Genomic DNA, 19,542 nt, shown 5'->3' with positions numbered 1-19,542 from the left:
GCTGTTGCCTTGGTAGGAACGCTCACATAGTCCAGCACTTCAGGGCAGACTTCAAGATCTTCTAACCTACACCGAGACCGCAGCCCGCAGGAATGTCAGGATACACGCCTGCTACCCACGTTACCGTGACCTCCACGTGCGGCCCGCGCAGACTCAGAATCGCCCCCGCACACTACCGGCCTGAGGAAGAGGCGGGTCCCGTCGCGCTCTGTGACGCACTTCCTGGCTGCCGCTCCAAAGGCGGAAACGTGTCGTCTGTGGGGCCAGCCGACGGTCCGGCTGCTGGCCGCTACGGCGAGGCTTCCTCCGAGCCGCCCACCATGGCATCGGAGGGGCCACGGGATCCCGGAGGCGAGGTAAGGGCCGTCGGGGGCTGCCTGGGCCCGCGGGCGCTCTCGGCGGCTTCAGCCCGTTGACCCGGCTCGCCCCGGGGTTTCGGTCGGACAGTAACGGGGCTGGCCGGGCGGGCGTGCTAGAGACGATCTGGAAGCGCTCATGAGGGCTGCCGCGATCCCCGGGCCCGTCTGGGGGCCGTGGTCGGGTACCGCAGACCCCCGCCCCGGATTTGCGCCGCATTTAGGGTGTGATGCCGCAGAGGCCAGTGACGGCGCCCTGCCCAGCATGCACAACAGTCAGGGCGGGGGAGCTCGGGCGAGCTCGCGGGGCTCCGGGGAAGGAAGGAGTAGCTGGTTTTAAAGCACCCTGGGTTTCCCTAAACGTCGGGCTCCGCTCTACATTGCCACAGATGGAGCCGTGGCAATCGCGTAAATTAGTTTGAGACTCTAATTAAAAACTGTGGTTATGAAATTCTCAGGGAAAGTAGATCTTTTCCTATGTATCTAAACAGTAAGAGAAACAATACACTTTTAAAATTAAATTCCGAGTGCTCGTGGCTATGGGGCGATGTTCTACCAAAGCATGATTTTGCTTTTCAGTGAAACTCGACTTAGTTGTTCACTGAGTAAAAAGCAAATGTTTTGTGCAACTTTTTGGAGAAATTTAATGGAAATAAACCTATGCGCTCTGTTTTGAGTACTACATTTAACTATTCTCTGGGTGTATTTGACCGCAGTGTCTCAATGATTCTCAATCATTCCTAACTAAAATACGCTTATTCCATGTTTAAAACTATGGAAACGTCAGTGTGGCCCTAACTATATAACCTGGGTTGAATTTTACTTTTACTTTAACTGGTTGTCCTTATTTTTCACACTTTATGTGTAGAAGACTGTTTTTTCTAAGAAAAAAAGCATCAGGGAGAAATCGTTAGCTAACGAATTCTTGTCTTTACTAGGCAGAAGTTTTTAAGCAACAGCATTGGGATTAGCATTTCTGGGGCCGTTAGAATGGAGCACCGCTCTTTGGGGTTTTTTGTTTACATTTGGTTGATTTCGGAATGTATGTAGCCAACCCCCCTTTTTTTCTTCAGGGCATCAAGTTATCAGCAGATGTCAAACCGTTTGTCCCCAGATTTGCTGGACTCAATGTGGCATGGTCAGAGTCCTCAGAAGCATGTGTCTTCCCTAGCTGTGCAGCTACGTACTATCCGTTTGTTCAGGGACCACCAGTGACTGAGTATGTATCTTTCTAAACTCTTGCCTTACCACGGGGCTTATTTCTTGGATTTAATGGTGACTAGGCCTTCAAATATGTTTCAGCTAACATATTAAAGTTCTGCACATGGCTCGAAAGTGCTCTTCAGCCAGGAAGGGTGAGCGAGTGGTGCAATTTAACTGTATCCTGCACCAAAAACTGGAGCTTTTTTTTTTTATTGAGACGTATTGATGACATATTTATAGGTACTGATTTATATTTCCATACATGTATACAATGTGTGGTGATGAAACCAGGAAAATTAGCATATTCATCATTGCAGTATTTAATCATTTCTTTATGTTGAAAACTTTTGATCTCTCTTCTAGCCATTTGATAACATGCCGTAAACTGTTGTTAGTTATAGATGCCTAGCTCTACTCTACACCAGAGGAACTTATTTTTCTTATCTAGCCGTAATTTTGTGTCGATTAACCAACCTCTCACTATCCCTTCCCTTTCCCATCTCTAGTAACCACATTTCTACCCTCCCCTTCAAAAAGTTCAACAATTTATTATTTAGCTCCCACATAGGAGTAAGAACATGTGATATTTCTCTTTTTGTGCCTTATTTCACTTAATTTTCTCCAAGCTCATCCATGCTGTTGTGAGGCAGAATTTCATTCTTTTTTATGGCTGAGTAGTAGTCTGTTGTGTATATATACCTTGTTTTCTTTATCCAATCGTCTGTTGATGGACATTTAGATTGGTTTCATATCTTGGCTGTTGTGAATAGAGCTGGGATAAACATGGGAGAGCAGGTATCTCTTCGATGTAATGATTTCCAGTTTTTTGGGTTTATACCAGTAGTGGGATTGCTGGATTGTATGGTAGTTCTGTTCGTAGTTGTTTGAGAAATCTCCGTACTGTTTTCCATAATGGCTGTACTAATTTACAGCCCCACCAAAGTGTATAAATGTTCCCTTTTCTCTGCATCCTCACCAACATTTATGATTTTCATTTTGATGATAGCCAAATCTAACTAGGGTGAGATGATATCTCTGTGTGTTGAATTACGTTTCTCTGATGATTAGTGATGTTGAGCATTTTTTCATATACCTGTTGGCCATTTGTATGTCTTCTTTTGAGAAGTATCTATTCACTTCCTTTGCCAGTTTTTTAATTGGATTCTTTTTATTTATTTATTTTTTTTTACTATTGAGTTGTTTTGAATTCCTTGTATATTTTGGATATTAATCCCTTGTCAGGTGCATAGTTTGCAAATATTTTCTCCCATTTTGCAGGTGGTCTCTTTGCTTTGTTGATTGTTTCCTTTACTACTATGCAGCTTTTTAGTTTGATATAATCCCATTTGTTTATTTTTGCTTTTGTTGCCTGTGCTTTTAAGGTTTTATTTATAAAATCTTTGCCCAGTCCTACATCCTGAAGCATTTCCCTTGTGTTTTCTTCTAGAAGTTTTATAGTTTCATGTCTTATTTAAGTCTTTTTTTTTTAGTTGATTTTGGTATATGGTGAGAGATAGGGGTCTAGTTTCATTTTTCTACATATGGATATCCAGTGAAAAGCTGTAGCTTTAACACCCCATTTTTTTCTTTATAACTCATTCTGTTATTTGGGGCAAAGAAAAGATGGAGACTGCATTGCATCTATTAGTAGGAAATGCAGTTTCAGGGTTCATTTGTTCATACAGTTTAAAAATATATCATTCTGTATTAGTCTATTTCTGTTGATTACCTGAAACAGTAATTTATAAAACAATAAAATTTATTTCTTACAGTTTTGAAGGCTGGGAAGTCCTCAGTTCAGGAGGTGCGTCTGATGAGGGCCTTCTATAGTGAGACAGGATGTTGCATGGCGAGAATGTGCTGAGCAAGAGCGCTCACCTCCTCACTTGCTCTCCTTTTAAAGCCTTCAGAACCACATCTGTTACTCCATGAATGGATAGATCATTCAAAATCTAATCACCTCTTAAAACCCCCACCTTGCCGTTACCATAATAGGATATCTCACCCTCTTAACACTGTTAGAGTGGGGATTAAGTTTCCAGTACATGAACTTTTGGGACACCCATTTGACCCATAGCATCATTTATCTAATGAGAGAGGAAATGGCAGGAAGGAGGGGAGGGAAGAGGAAAAAGACAAAGGAAGGAGCAAATAAATAAACATTCTTTTTATTTTTAAGGTTAAAATTTTAAAATCTTATTCAGGGAAGGGTGGGAGATAGTGACCATGGCCACCTCTGTAATTCTTTGGAAATTACTGGCTTTTGCTTTCAGCCATTTTGCTTTATCTCCTGTGGAGGTGGATTTTACAAGTTTTGGTTTTAAATTTTTCTAAATTTGAGCTGAAAGAAGGCTTAAGTTTTCCTTTAAATTTTCTTTTTCCTTCTCAAAGTTTCATTCTCTAGGTATTTATAAAATGGCTTCCACTTTTAGCTGAATTTAGAAAAGTAAGTGTCAACCTTTCACATAATTGTGTAGATTTGTTTTTAGGTCATTTTTTAAGGTCTGCATTAGCTTCAGTGCTTATGTAAGAGTTCTTGTGCTTTATATTCCTTTGGTATGGTTCAAATGGGTTTCCTTTTTTATTTTTTGTGCCTGTGTGGTGCAATCAAAAATAGTTTATACTGCATATAAATTCTAGAATTATGTTTGCAAGAATGAAAATTGGAATGAATAAGAAAATCTTTGAGCTGGTATATTTAGGATATTTGCAAGTTGCGTTTTTTGATAAAAGTTGAAAACCTACCTTTATGGGCTACAGTTTGGTCTTCAGTAAGAATACCCAGTTTTTCCACTGTAATTTCATCCTTTATAAAGGGGAGGATGCCATGGGACTCATTTGAGTTCTCTACCTTAGGTGTCACAAATGACAAAAAACAAAAATATATCTCACTGACAAGAACTCAAAGCCATCTGCTGGGTGGTATTCCAGTTACTGTAGATAAAGTTGGAAAAGATTCATATGACTAAAGCAATGTTTTGGCATTCAAATGAATAGAGATGAATCCAGAGACTCAAGGATGCACAGTGCTGAATTTAAAAATTAAGTTTTTTAACCCTTTACCTTTTTTTAGGTCTTTTAAAAAAATTATCCCCAAGAAAAGATAGGCTCAATATTCCTGCCAGGCAAGGAAACAGCTCAGGATAAAGTAGGCATTAAACCAAAGGGGAAGGGTTTGAAAGGAAAAGAGCCTTTAAGTGGTAACGAGATGATGAGACTTCATATAGTTGAGAATTGATTATCTAATCAGTTCTAATATAGGTTAAAAATTGCATTACTGTAGTCAGATTACATTTAAATGGAGTTCTGCTGCTGTGAAAAAAGTAGTTTTTCTCAACAACCTATTTTCTCTTTCCTATTTGTTCCACTACGTAGCAACCTAAATCATCTTTGTATGTCCCCTCTCCTCATCTTCCCTTAAAGGAGGTGCAGTCACCTATTATAGAATCTGTCTCCCTCCTGTATCTTTAACAGTGTTCTCACAGGTACTTCATTTATTCATTTGGAATTAATTATTGAAAGACTACTATAAGGAAAGCATTAGATGCTAAGGGAGGAAAAGACTATCTCATGAGCTGTGTTCCTCTTTATCAGTCTTACATAGACTTGAACTGATGGAGATGAAAGAAAACATACCATCCTCCAAATTTACATTGTAGGACAGGACAAAGTAATATTAATAGAAGTAGTCTGATATACAGAATTAGCCATGTTTGCAAAATACTGGTTATTTACTGATGTAATGAACAAATAGAGGGCTATGCAAACAAAATAAGTTCTCTGTTCCAAGTGAATGTCCATGGACAATGACTTTGTTGATTGCCATAGTACATTTTTTTGTGACAAAACCTGTGCTAACAGATGTGCGTGTGGATGTGTACACTTTGGGTATTATTATATACTTTCACTTCTCTCATGCTTACCACAATCCATGAGGTTGTCAGGGAGGTGTGATGTTATACTGAGACTAAAAATGTTTGTGCAGAGTAATTCAAATTAGCACCAGAACCAGAATTAGCATTTAGTTCTTCTGACCTGAGTTTAATTGTAGTATTTTCCAGAATTGCAGCTGCTGTTGGCAAGAGTTTGTTGAGAATTTTCAGCATCTTGCTGTAACTGTTGAAATTTCCGAAAGTACCACTTGATGCTTGTATTAGTTCATTTCTGTTGTTTATAACAAAACAGACGGAACTAGGTAATTTATAAGACAATGAAATTTATTGCTTACAGTTTCAAAGGCTAGGAAGTCTAAAGTCCAGGGATCACATCTGGTGAGGGTCTTGGTGGTGGCAACAGTGATCCAGGGGTTTCACGTGGCAGAAGATGGCAGAGCAGAGAGAGAGACTAACCTTCTCATTTACTCTCTTTTTAAAGCCCTCCAAACCATGCCCATGACCACCATTTTTCATTCATTGTGGCATGGTCCTGCAATTTAATCACCTCTTCAAGCCCCACCTTTCATTTACCATAATAGGATTTCCCACCCTCTTTGGCACTTTCACAGTGGGGGTCAAATTTTGGGGTGGACACTCAATTCAAGGCAGTGCCTTTAAGTTAAAACCTGTTAGCTATGAGAACTAGCACACAGCCTGGTAACATACAATAGCACACGGCTGAGCTTTGTGTTGCATGGCTCAGGTCAATTTGGTGGGTGGAGGAGCAGCTGGATCCTGTTGGGTCCTGGCCTGATTGAAGGGACCATGTGCACGATGTATTTGAGAGATAGTAGAGGAATAAGGTAAAATGGTTAGGGAGAAGCCGTCAGTAGCTGAAAAGTTTAGGTTTGCTGGGTAGGAAATAGAGAACTTTTGCTGGTGTTTTAAATGGGGTCATAATAATCACTCCTGAATTCTGGTTAGACTTTCAAGAAAGAGGCTCTTAAAGACTTTGACTAGGTTCCATGCACTGAAAATAGAGCAGAAAATACATGAGAGACCTGCTGAAAGGAAAAATGGTTCCATAGTTATCCATACAGATTTTGGAGGGAAAGATGATGTAATGGAAAGAAGATGTTAAGTTTGGGATTTATATGTGCTGAATTGGGGGAAAATGAAATATTAAATGGAAATGGTCTGTAAGTTGGATATGGAATCTTGGAGCTGGCAAAGGTGCTGGATTGTTCGTATGCAAGTGAAGTCTGAGCAGAAAGATGAAGGGTTCTGATTCAGAATGAGTCTAAATGGGCAAGATAGGGAGAGTGCAGAGGAGAGGACACCAGGGAAGGAGACAAAGGAGGAGCCATGGAGGGTGGGTGAGAGCAAGGAGAGGCCAGGGTTCAAAGTCCGGGCCAGGAGACCTTTTCAAGTCAGACCCAGCAGATGCTGGGAGGAAGAAGCAGCTGAGTTCGGCAAGAAGTAGGTCGTGGGAGACCAGGAAGCTGTTGGTAGGAAAGAGGCAAGGAAGAGTGGAGCCTGGAGACCATGGGTTGCACAGATGCAGGCAGATCAGCTTTAGGGGAGAGGGGGCAAGATGGGACAGTGAATGTAAAATGGGCGTGTTACTGTGGGTTCAGGGTCATAGCATCTGGAATTTTCCTGACAGGCCATTTGAAGCCACACCAGATGCTGTGGGTTGTCTGTTTGATATTTTGTATCATATGTTGTTCTCTGCATGTAATTGTGTTTGCTTTGGATGGAAAGGAAAAATACCAGCTTTCCAGAGGAAGCAGCACCAGTGAGAGTACAGAAATCCAGTGACTCTTCCAAGGTGGAAAACTAGGTTGTGGTAGAGTCAGGACCCCAACCAAGGTCTCCTGACTCATGGATGAAAAGTTTCTGGATGACAGCATCCTTCAAAACCACCACTGTACCCTGCCCCTCCTTTCCTTTTTAGCTAAATTTTGTCTGTTTATCCATTTTTTTGACTTTTTTTTTAATTACTTTTTTTACTATCAACTCATTTTCTTTTCCCATCTTCTCTTATGAAGAACAGATTCTTCACCTGAAATCTGACCCCTCTCCGTCCCATATATTCTGAGCCACAAACAGAATAAAGCACAGAATTCCCAGAAGCATGTAGGACCAAGCTTTTACTCTCCCTCTTCTCTCTCTCTTTCTGCAAAGAACCAGTTCTCGTGGCTCTGTTTGCAGCAGCACTAGGCCAGGTGTTCTGTGGGACAGAAAAAGATCAGTGAAAAGGGTTTAGTTTTCAATTAGGAATATATCATTGTTAAAATTAATTGTTTATAAGTAAAATATCTTACAAGATCTAAATTTATTTAAAAATATGGGTTAATATATAGTTACACAAGGCAATATATAATTAAGTACTAAATGGAAATGAAAGCAGTAAATATTCTCTTTAATGTGTAGATACAGCCTGTAGATAGTGACTCCCTTTCTTATTCAACATGGTCTTTCTTGTGACAGCTTAGAAATAGGATTTCTACTAAGTAGAAAGCTTAGAAATGGGATTTCTGCTAAGGATTTCTGCTATGTCCATATCTCGTGACAGCCAGACTGTGAAGATCGTAGGATGTATCATGATGAGGTTTGGATTTTCCTGCTTTTCAGTGTACCAGTACACTTTGGTATAGCTCTGAAGATTCACAGAAACACCTAATGGTACTTATTTGTGGGAAGGAGAAAGTTATGATTTGTATTTTAACTCTGCTTAGCATTTTGTCGTTGTGTCAGCTTTCATTGGAAAATGGTTGAAACCTCCAGACTTATACCAATTTGCTAAAAAAACAGTGTTAAATTATATTTTGGTCTCTTGATGCCTTTGGTACTAAAATGAAAAAAAAAGTTATATTTTGGTTTAGTCTAGCAGCTTGAACAAATTAAGGCAGCAGTAGTGTTCAGAGATGGCACCCATCTTGGCAGTAGGGTGTGCAGTTCCCAGCTATGGTGTCCTCTTTATACTCTGGCCCTGATACTCAGCAAAGCACAGGGCTTTGTGGTGGACTTGGAGCAGGGATGGGCTGGAGAAAACCCTGTGCAGGAGCCCAGAGGCCCTAGGAGGGAGGCATCCCCTCAACAGAGAGAATGGTCTTTATGGCTATTCTGGTCAGAGTTACTGAGAAAGGCTTTCCCAAATTCTTGACAGCAGGAGAGTGAAGAGCTGCTGGAGCATCTTCTGGCTCTGTTGATATTTCTTATGGGCTTACAGCTTATTAGTGAGAAAGTGGAAACATGTCAGCATCTTTCTTTGCAGGGTGAGAAAGAAATGCTCAGAGGTTTTATTTGGCTTTTAATTAGAAATATTTCAATGCTAGAGTGAATGGTCTCAAAAATATTAAATGTTAAAAAGTTTAAATTAGTTTATTGTAAGATATTAAGCTCCTTTGTATGAAATCTGCAACTAAAATTTACGCTTTGTATTTAGGCAGAAAATATATACTGAAAATATGGCCTTTGGCACTTCAAGTTTTTCACCTCAGTATTTATCTTCTGAGATGGCTCTTCATCCGTATGCCTATTCTCCTTACACCCTTGAGTCTACACAAAATGTTTGCTCAGTGCCTGGCTCCCAGTATGATTATAACCAACTCAGTTGTTACCGAGGTTTTCAAACAGTAAAGCCCCAAGATGAGCACATGTGCCCTCTCCCACAAGAGACGAAAGCTCTGTTTAAGGTGAGTAAATGCCATGGTTTTGTTGTGTCCTTGAGTTGGTAGCTTTAGTGTTTTAAGTGTAAAGAACTGGTAAATTTTTGTGTGATATTTTAGCATTGCTTATCTTTTTTTGTGTGGTATTTAACCTTTTTAAAAATGATGCGGTCTGATCTTTTAAAAATGATTTAATTGTGAATACTTACTAATTTTCTATTTTAAACCATTTTTATACTGATGGTGTTTTTATTTCATGTTGCTTTTTAATCCTTTCTACAGGAAAAAACCTATGATGAGAAAAGAACGTATGAGGAGCAAAAGTTTGACAGTAAAAAGGCCGATAGAACTGTGTCATCTGAGATAAAATCAGCTAAAGGTTCACATCATTTGTCCTTTCATGCTGAAAATAGTTTGAAATCAGGTAAAAATAATAAACTCTATAGTGTAATGCTGACCTACTCCATCTACCTCAGAAATGCTGCTGTTCTTTGTACAGCTGTGTTCGTGAGCTTGTTCATTGTGAGTCCAAGAAATGAGACCCGGAGCCCAACACAGCTGAGGGCATCAGGCTTGCTGTGGGATTCTGGAGGCCTGTCCTCCCAGGGAGGGGATTAGCATGGTGCCTGTTGCATTGTGGGCTCCGAAGTGCCTTCAACCTGTTACAGCCTTCTTTTACACATGAAGAACTTGTCTGAAATAACAGCAAGTAGGTGATGGCCACAGGTTTCAAAACATGTCCCTAAATAAAAACAAATCACAACCATATCCTTTGTACTGTATTTGACTATGTTCATCCCTGACATAGTTTCTTTAGTGTTGTGTTGGGAGACTTTTAATAGGTAGGAGAGTTTTGACTGTGGTTTAAATCCTATCCTAAGCAATACCAAACCTGGGCATTGTAGTTACTCAGAATTTTTATTTGTACCACAAGTCACATCTGCTCTGGGCTAGAAAACTCCTGTTCCAGTCTCTGGCTAAAAGTTAATGATTACAGAAAATAAAGTAAATAAAATAAAACAAAAATAAAATTAAAAAAACAAAAAAAAGAAGATAAAAGTTAATGATTCCACATGGTATCTTGTTTTATTCCTGTAAATTATTTACTACTGCAGTTTTGTCACATATATTAATTACCTATTTATGTAATGATTTAAAGTCTTTGTAATTGCCTAGTTGCTAGGAATGGTCTACCAATTTAGTTACATATATAATTTATATTACTGGGTATATGCATTTTTCTTTTTTCATTGACTTCACTTGTAAACCATCTGGTATATGGAAATGTGAAAGGAGAATTTAACTGTTAACTGTAGTAACTCTTGGCCTTACAATTAAATGAGGGGCTTCATGGCACTGCGGCCTACCTCATCATCCATTGCTTTTAAGGAGAAAGATGGGAAAGAGGCGGTGAATTTCATGCTATCTGCCTTCTTCCAGTTTGTTACAGCAAACTGAAAGATGGGAAGTTTATCAGTTACAGGAAATATGTTAGAGTCCCTTTAAATTTCCAAAACTCTAAAATGTCTATTAAGAATAATTAAAATGCCCAGCTGCACAAGGTGATTAAGGTAACTATTTCATCAGTTTTAGAATTACTCCTGATAGGTCAACCAGAGTGATTGATACTTCTGGTCATTTGTGTTTTGCACTGTTACAGAGAAGGTTAATGACACTAGCAAAGGTTAGGATGTTTTGACAACAACCTGTTGCATCAATAGCAGTAGGCTTCTACTCTACAATTTAAGTTTGAGTATGGGTCATCAAGCAGTATCTAAATTTTTACCCTTTTAATTCTGTAATTACAGATGGTTATCATAAACGAACAGATAGGAAATCCAGAATCATTGCAAAAAGTGGATCTGCCTCCAAACCTAATTTTGAATTTACCAGATTGGATTTTCCTGAACTACAGGGTCCAGAGAACAGTAATATGTCAGAGATACGAAAGCAACTCAGGTGGGGCCCTATGCGCTCCTTCTCAACTGACAGTTCTCTTCTAGAAGTTGTAAGACCAGCTGCACTGTTGTCAGAGGTGAGTTGAGGGTTCATCTTTTTCTTTCTCCTTAGCACATACCTCTTTAGTTATATCACTTCAAACGATACACACTAAATCCTCATGTGGGCTACGGAGTCCACAGAGCTGGGGAGGAGGTACTGGGGGAAACCTTTCCTTGTGCACTAAGATGACCTTCTCTGTTGTTTGAACTGTTTACAATGAGGCTATAACACCTAAAAAAGCAGCTGTTCTTTTAAAAGACTCACCTAGGATACTTCTTTTTATCTGGTAGCTAAAAGGTATTGTAGTGCCTCAGAAGGAAAAGGTTCTAGCAGAGTCTAACTGCTTTGACAGCCCATTTTTGAACATGCCACTTCTAACATTGCATTCTGGGTAGCACTTTTTCCAGTACAGAGAAAAGACATTTTTAAAAAATGAAATAGACAGTATATTGAGCTCCACAGTATATTGAGTGCTGGGGCAAGTGAGAGCCAGATAAGCACTGGGCAACTCTGTGCCTCGCTGAGGAGAAATAATTAAACATGGGCAAAGGAGATCCTAAGGAGGTGATATGCAAAATGTCGTTGTATGCATTCTTTGTGGAAACTTGCCAGGAGGAACACAAGAAGCAATATCAGATGCTTCAGTCAGCTTCTGAAGAGTTTTCTAAGAAGTGGTCAGAGAGGTGGGAGATCATGTCTGCTAAAGAGAAAAGAAAATTTGAAGACATGGCAAAGGTGGACAAGGCCAATTATGTAAGAGAAATGAAAACTTATATCCTTCCTAAAGTAGAAACAAAAAAGTTCAAGGATCCCAGTGCACCCAAGTGGCCTCCTTTGGTCTTTTTCTTGTTCTGTTGTGAGTATTTACCCGAAATCAAAGGAGAACATCTGGGCCTCTCCATTGGTGATGTTGCAAAGACAGTGGGAGAGATGTGAACACCACTGCTGTAGATGACAAGCAGCCTTATGAAAAGAAGGCTGCTCAGCTGAAGGAAAAATACGAAAAGGTTATGCTGCATATGGGGCTAAAGGAAAGCCTGATGCAGCAAAAAAGGTAGTTGTCAAGGGTGAAAAAAGGAAGAGGAAGATGAAGATGATGATGAATAAGTTGGTTCTAGTACAGTTTTTTTTCTTGTTTATAAAACTTTTAACCCCCCTGTACACAACTCCTTTTAAAGAAAAAAATTGAAATGTAAAAACTGCATAATATAACTTCTAATTTTTCAGGCTTTTAGTCTACAAATCTGTCTTGTTTTGTTAATGATACAGCAAATTCAGCAAAAGTTATTGCAGTAGGTGTTTTTGCCTTGCTGCCTAATAATTTTAAATTGTTCTGTATTCAACATTTGGTCTCAAAGGTTTAGTCTAACAAATTAAGGCATTTTTCTCAAACGGATTGATTTGAGACTTTGAAGAAAAAATGGTGTTTGGTTAATAGTCCCTAAATGGCTTCTGACAAATTGCTGCTGAAGAGAGGGAGGTGGGGTACATGCCAGTATGAAGACAAGAAGAAACAAGAAAGAAAACATAGCAGAGCTCACCCATTCGTTTACCTCTTGAATTGAGAAAGGATTTCTCTTTCCTGTCCTTGGACTTCTCTCAGGTGCTTGGACACTAAGGCTGAAGGCTCAATGTCAGTGGCTCATAATGTGCAGAAGATATGCCAGTGTGTAGCATTTCCCGTGTATGGACCCTTTGTCAAAGAGCTGTGAAAAGTCAGGAAGACTGGTGGCTGTGTAAGAATCGCAGTTCCAGCTGGCGGATGCATGCCTGCGTCCTGGGTGCTGGGCTGGGTCTGCGTAGTGCCTGAAGAGTCGTGGGCTCCCTGGCCTCATTACATGCAGAGTCTCGTGAGCGTCACTCACAAGTAGTACATGATGCCATGCAAACCATGGCAGGGGTGGGTGTGGGGTGGGCAGGCATGTGACTGACACTTTAGATCATGGTCACCTGTTACAGGTCAGTGTTACATATTTGAACATGAAGTAAGGTGCATCCATATATGGAAGAAGATTTACATACTGATTGCCTTAATATATATTCACAGTCTTTTGAATTATATGTGAGCTTTTAAAAATGTTTTTCCTTCTATAAGAAACTTTTTGTCCTGCTGTATTAGTAGTGTCTGTAAATGACGAGAAATATTAAGGAAAAAGGAGAATCTAATTGTCTGAAATTGTACAATTGAGAAAACCATGCTTAGCACTTAATCTTTTTTCCCTTTTTATTATTATTTTTAATTGACACATAATACTTGTACATACATGGTGTACAATGTGGTATTTGAATACATGTATACAATGTGTAGCACTTAATCTTTTTTTAATGCTATATTGTGGGAATTGATGAGGTTCCCTTGGATTTGGGATTATACGTAAGTACAGTCTCATGTTTGAATTTTTATAAACTTTGGGCATTTTTTCCATGTCACTAAATATTTTTTGAAAACAACTGTCATGTTGGATCTCTCATATTGATACGTATAATTTACTTAACCTTTCTTGACCAGGTGAGCCATTTCTAGTTTTTTATTGGCCTCGCTGAGCACAAAAGTTGCATTTACTAACACAGCAGGCTGTGTTTTAAAAACTTTTATTTTTTATTACTGGGCTCAGGTATAATGAAATGGCAAATGGGTAAATTTGTGAGGCATATGAACTTTAAAAATTATTTAAAATCCTATGTCTACTTAATAGATTCAAATTTGAATTTATCAATTTACTTTCACTGTGGTCTTGTTGGTTACTTTGAGGTGTATTTTTTTTTTTTTTTTTTTTTTTTTGTCTTTTTGTCTTTTTGTCCATGTCCGGCAACGGATCGCAACCCTCAGTGTTGCCCCCGTACCGGACCGGGGACCGGCAACGGGATCGCAAGCCTCGGCGTTGCTCCCGCGCCTCGCTCAGCCAGTGAGCGGGAACCGGTCTGTATATGGGATCCGAACCCTCGGACGGGAGCGCCACCGCGCTTCCCAAGCGGCGCACTATCCAGTGCGCCACCGGGCCGGCCCCTGAGGTGTCTTTTTTTTGGCGGCTGGCTGGTGTGGGGATCTGAACCGTTGACCTTAGTGTTACACCACCACACTCTGAGGTCTCTGTCTTTTAATATACTCACATACACACCCCCACCGCATAGTATTGTTATATGCCTTATGTTCAATGTGTAAGGTAACTTTCTGTCTTCATAAAAGGGGCATGCATTACAGGCTTACAGTTGTTGTCTTTGTGTACATTTTGATGGATTGTTTTAGACTTTGATATGTGGGCTAGTGAATGATGTTTTTTGCATTCATGTGGGAGCACTGTAGCTTTAAGAATTGTGTAGGCACATCCATGCCGAGCTGGAAAGTTGTTTGGATGTACCACAGTTTATCCATTCACCTACCGAAGGGTATCTTGGTTGCTTCCAAGTTTTATCAGTTATGTTAAAGTTGCCGTAAACATTTGTGTGCAGGTTTTTGTGTGGACATAAGTTTTTAACTCCTTTTGGGTAATTACCAAGGAGTGCAGTGTATAGATCACATGCTAAGAATATGTTTAGATTTATAAGAAACCACCAAACTGCCTTCCAAAGTGGCTGTACCATTTTGCATTCCCACCAGCTGTGAATGAGTTTCTGTTGCTTCATATACTCACCAGCATTTGGTGGTGTCATTGTTCTGGATTTTAGCCATTGTAATAGGGTATAGTGGTATCTCATTTTTATTTGCATTTCTCTGATGACATCTGATGTGTTTGCTTTTTAGGGTGAAATAGTAGTGAAAAATAATAATCCAAATGAATCTGTAACTGATAGTGCTCCTGCCAATTCTCCTTCATGTACAAGAGGTAAGAATGATAACAAAATATTATTTTTTAAAATAGTCATATATTTTCTAAGTTTGTTTTTAAATCTAGTGCAATTAAAGTGGTTTTTTGTTTCAAAGTTTTCTTTAAGGCAATTAATGTGTTGTTGATAAGTAAGTAAATGAGATCCCACATCCATGCACAAGGAGTGTAAATTAAGAAGTAAAATTATAGATGAAATAATGTCCAATTAAGTGAGAAATTTTATGAACTCAGAAATGACTGCTTTTTTCACTATTACCCATTCTTAAAAGTTTTTGGTCTCAGGAACCCTTATTACCTTAAAAATTGAGAGCCCCAAAGAGCTTCTGTTTATTTGGGTGAATATCAATATTTGCCATATTTGATGTGAAAAGAGAAATTTTAAAAATATCAATTCGCTTAAAAATAACAATAACAAACATATTACATTTTAACATAGCATATTTTTATGAAAAATAACTATTTTCCAAAATTAAAAAGCTGTGATGAGGAGAGCAGCCTCACTTTACAGTTCTGCAACTCTTTAACATCTAGCTTTGTAGATTTGCTTTGGCATTCAGCTGTTTTACTGTCCTGCATCATGCAGCCTTTGGAAAACTACATGATACAACTGAGAGTGAGAGAGTGGGGAAGGCGAATAAGGCATTTGTGTTCTCAGGAAAAGTTCTGATTTCATGGGTCCCTCACAGGGTTCTGGGAGCCTCAGACCACACTCTACAGACTGTGCCATCCTGGCCAAGAAGTAATATATTCAGAGAGAATTCAGTAGATCCTGTTTTGGGCATTTTTATAGTAGCCTGTCACACCTGAAGACAGTTTTACAAAATCATTCCAAGTTTATTTATGTGTGTGTTCTTTTGCATTCTCCTGTTTGATACATAGGTGGTTCAGTAAAGATCTGTACTTCCGAGGCTGCTCTGAGGATGTGTAGCTCTTTAGTGACAAGAACAGTCTGTCATACCCCTTGGGGGGAGCCACAGCTGCTGCCAGGTGTTCACTTGCCCATGTCCTGATGGATGTCCTTTTGTTTTGTCTATATAGAGAGTTTCATGGGCACCTAAGGAGTAGTGTTGCTGTACTTATACCTGTGTTCTAAAAGACATAAATTCCAGTTATTGAGATAGCTGGAATCTAGTGATCTTTGACTTCTGATGTTAAAGGTACACATCAAGGTTAGTAGGGCCAAAATTTGATCTTTAGCTCGTTAAGTCTGTGTGTTTGCCAAGTGGACGTTATTGTGGATTGTTTTTTTAACCAAAATTATTGTTTGTCTACCCACCCTCATACCCCCAAGTTAAAAGACCAGTTTCTAGGAAAATCAATTAACCTTATAAGTTAAAGGGAAAAAATCCAGCATGCATGCTCCAAGAAGAAAAATAAGTGTAGTGAATACTCTAGTTTCCAAGAAGATGTTTTGAACAATAGCCTAAATTGAATTATACTCTGAACAGTTACCTCATGTAATGCATGTTTGAGTAACTAAGGAATTCCTATTTCACTGTCGAGATTGTTCAACAATTTTGGTTATCTTTGAGCAGAGTTATCTTGGACACCAATGGGTTATGTTGTTCGGCAGACATTATCTACAGAACTGTCACCAGCCCCTAAAAATGTTACTTCTATGATAAACCTAAAGATGGTTCCTTCATCAGCAGATCTTAAAAATGTTAGTATATCATCTTGTGAAGTTTTATCTTCGGATCCTTCCTACAACAAAGAGAAACACATTGTTCATCCTACTAAAAAGGTATACATCGCTAGAGACATAGTGAAATGGTGGTTGCCAGGGGCTGGGGGGAGCAGGGAATTTATTAATGGGTACATAGTTTCAGTTTTGCAAGAGGAAAAGAATTCTGGAGATGGATGATGGTGATGGTTGTAAGTGTGAGTGTACTTAATGCCACTGAACTAACTGTACAGTTAAAAATGGTTAAGGTTGGGCCGGCCCAGTGGTGCACTGCTACAGTGCGCCGCTTGGGAGCGCGGCGGTGCTCCCGCCGAGAGTTCGGATCCCACATACAGACCGGCCGCTCACTGGCTGAGCAAGGTGCGGGGGCAACGCCGAGGGTTGCGATCCTGTTGCCGGTCCCAGTGCGACACTGAGGGTTGCGATCCGTTGCCGGACACGAAAAAAGACAAAAAGGAAAAAAAAATGGTTAAGGTGGTTAATTTTATGTTATATGTATTATGCTTCAGGATTAAGAAAAAGAAGATATGCATCACATTTTGATTATGTTGATCTTCTTTGCCACTTTTTTATTTACCCCTTAAATCCTAACTGTGAAAGTGTTTCATTTTGTGCTGTAGTTGCTAGTCTGAGTTTGTTGTACTTGCACCTTGAAAAAAGAATAAGATGTCAGTCAAGGAATACAAGTGATAGTTTTTGTATGTGAATGTGAATGTCCATTTTAGACCTGTAGTCTTAAAATATCTGTGAACCATTTTGAATTTTTTAAAGAAGAGATGCTGACATAAGTTTATGGTCTGGTGTATAAAGCTGCTGTACCTTTTCCCCCCCAGTACATTGTCTGTTGAATTTAAATGGCTTTTACCAGTTACTAGACTTCTGATAGCAAAAAATTGAATTCCACATTTTGTCATCATTTGGTATATGTTACTGATTTTTGGTTAATTGAAATTTATTTACTTATATAAGATAGCATTTCCAAATAGATATCCCCCCCCCTTAAATTCACATAATCTTAAATTGTCATTTTTATTGATCCCTCTTTCTTCAAGAGCTTTTTTTATTTGTCTAGAGGTTTTTCTTGATGATTATTTTGTATGGATATATTATTTTAGGTTAAAATATGATCCCATTTGTTTAGTGCAGTGGTTTCCTATCTTTTTGAGTATGAGGATACTTTCTGATATTCAAAAATGTCATTAGCCCATCCCATGTAAATGGTGGCTGGGTGTTTATCATCCTTTGGCTAAGGGAAAATGTAATGGTGACAATTACAGCAAAGCCAGATGTGTGCTTATTAATCACTGTTCTGTGCAGGTATTTGATAGCTAGCAGTAAGTATAGGTAACAGGCCCTCCCTTTTGTGTACACACAGAGCCTGGCTCTTGGTGGAGCCCTTGTGCCTGTCCCTGGGGCTCCTTCAGGCAATTGGGTTCAGGCTGGACAACAGCTTACTGTCTGGTTCTTCAGTGCAGCCGCCAAGTCACTATCCGAGCTAGCTTTCCTAATACGCAGTTAACATTCTCAGAGTTGAAAGATCGTGTTTCATTTTCCTAGAATCTTTTAAAAAATTATTTTCTTAATTATAGGTATAAGAAAAGTTGATTTTAGAAAAATTCTAAAATAAAGATAAGAAGAAAATTAAGATCACCTGTAATCTTATAACCCAGATGGCGTTGCATTTTACAGAACTGGAATGATAGTGGTCATAATGTTTTTTTTCCTCTCAAATTTTCCATATTGTGAAATTTTATTGGAAAAATGATAGATATTAACACTACAAGGATTTAGTTATGGAAAAGGTTTTCTCTCCCATAACTCTTTTGGTTTCCACCCCCCAGGGAGGTCTGCATTAGTAATCTAGCTTATATCCTGCCTCAGACTTATGAAAATACAAACAAATAGAGAGGGGTTTCTGTTTTGATTTAAAAAAAAAAAAATTTTTTTTTAACAAAATACAGCACATATTACCCTTGTTGATCTAAAGGAAAGTGAGGCTGAACATATGAGCATGGACTTTATTGAGCCAGTGTGTCACCTGCAGCTGGGAAACACATAGGTCAGGTTGCCCTGAGAAATGTGCTCTGGGAGGGGCTAGCAGACCTCAGCATTTTATAATCACGCGAAGGGGAGAACCAAGAAAAGGGGGAAGCAGGGAACAACCCCTTAATCAGTATATCAGTTTTTTTATTGGTTATATGGCATCATATAGACTAATGAGTGGTTCTCAGATGCATCCTAGGTACAGATGTATAAGAGCCACAAGATACATTTTCACCATCCTGAGTTAATACAACTTCTTTAGGCATCGGAAAGTCTGATGGCAGGTTAAAAGTAGTCTTGTGATAACAGTTCCAGAAAGTGTGGATGTGGCCTTCACTCCATTCCAGATTCTTCAAGACTATTAGGAATCTAGTTGACTTTAGTCAGAACAGATAATAGTGAGGCTTTTACTTCTAATGGGTAAATTCCCACTGGGGAAAAAGCAGGACCCAAAACCTCAAAAGTTCCATGCTCTTTTGGAGCCTACATTCTAATAGAGAGAGACTATGGATAGTGATTAGTGTTCCAGCGGGAAAAACTAGCAAAGTCATAGGATAGAGGTGAGGGGTTAAATAGACCTGATGGAGCAGATCAAGCCTAGCCAAATTCTTGTGTATGTTAAGTGCAAAGGGCCTAAGGCTTTGGCACATTTGTGCTTTGGCACATTTGACCCGACTGAGGAAAGGCCAGGGGGCCTAGGCCTTTGTCTGATTTGGAGTTTCCACATGCAGACAGATCTCATTAGGAACCACAGGACTGGACTGGCAGAAATGGCATACCTGGATGTGTGAAGACAGCTGAGGTTGATGTCAGTAAGATCATTAGCAACATGACCTCCTCAAGTTGAAAACTAGCTTATGTCCAAATCCACCAGTTTTG

At 39.4% G+C, this 19,542-nt stretch overlaps 1 protein-coding gene across 1 annotated transcript in view; it reads left to right on the top strand.

Annotated features, from left to right (window-relative positions):
• The first annotated feature begins 281 nt into the window (after nucleotides 1-281).
• The window catches only part of SECISBP2 (SECIS binding protein 2), a 41,058-nt gene continuing 21,797 nt past the window's right edge, over nucleotides 282-19,542 (top strand). Inside the window, exons 1-7 of the mRNA XM_008570042.1 lie at nucleotides 282-356; nucleotides 1,430-1,575; nucleotides 8,886-9,135; nucleotides 9,391-9,532; nucleotides 10,917-11,143; nucleotides 14,852-14,933; nucleotides 16,472-16,680. Coding sequence (XP_008568264.1) covers nucleotides 321-356; nucleotides 1,430-1,575; nucleotides 8,886-9,135; nucleotides 9,391-9,532; nucleotides 10,917-11,143; nucleotides 14,852-14,933; nucleotides 16,472-16,680 — 1,092 coding nt within the window. The 5' untranslated portion in view covers nucleotides 282-320. The remainder of the gene's footprint in view (nucleotides 357-1,429; nucleotides 1,576-8,885; nucleotides 9,136-9,390; nucleotides 9,533-10,916; nucleotides 11,144-14,851; nucleotides 14,934-16,471; nucleotides 16,681-19,542) is intronic.

The sequence above is a fragment of the Galeopterus variegatus genome, unplaced genomic scaffold (assembly GCF_000696425.1).
Source record: "Galeopterus variegatus unplaced genomic scaffold, G_variegatus-3.0.2 Scaffold564, whole genome shotgun sequence".
Lineage (NCBI taxonomy): Eukaryota > Metazoa > Chordata > Mammalia > Dermoptera > Cynocephalidae > Galeopterus > Galeopterus variegatus.
Note: the sequence above shows the minus strand (reverse complement) of the source record. Positions and strands in the feature narration are given on the sequence as shown.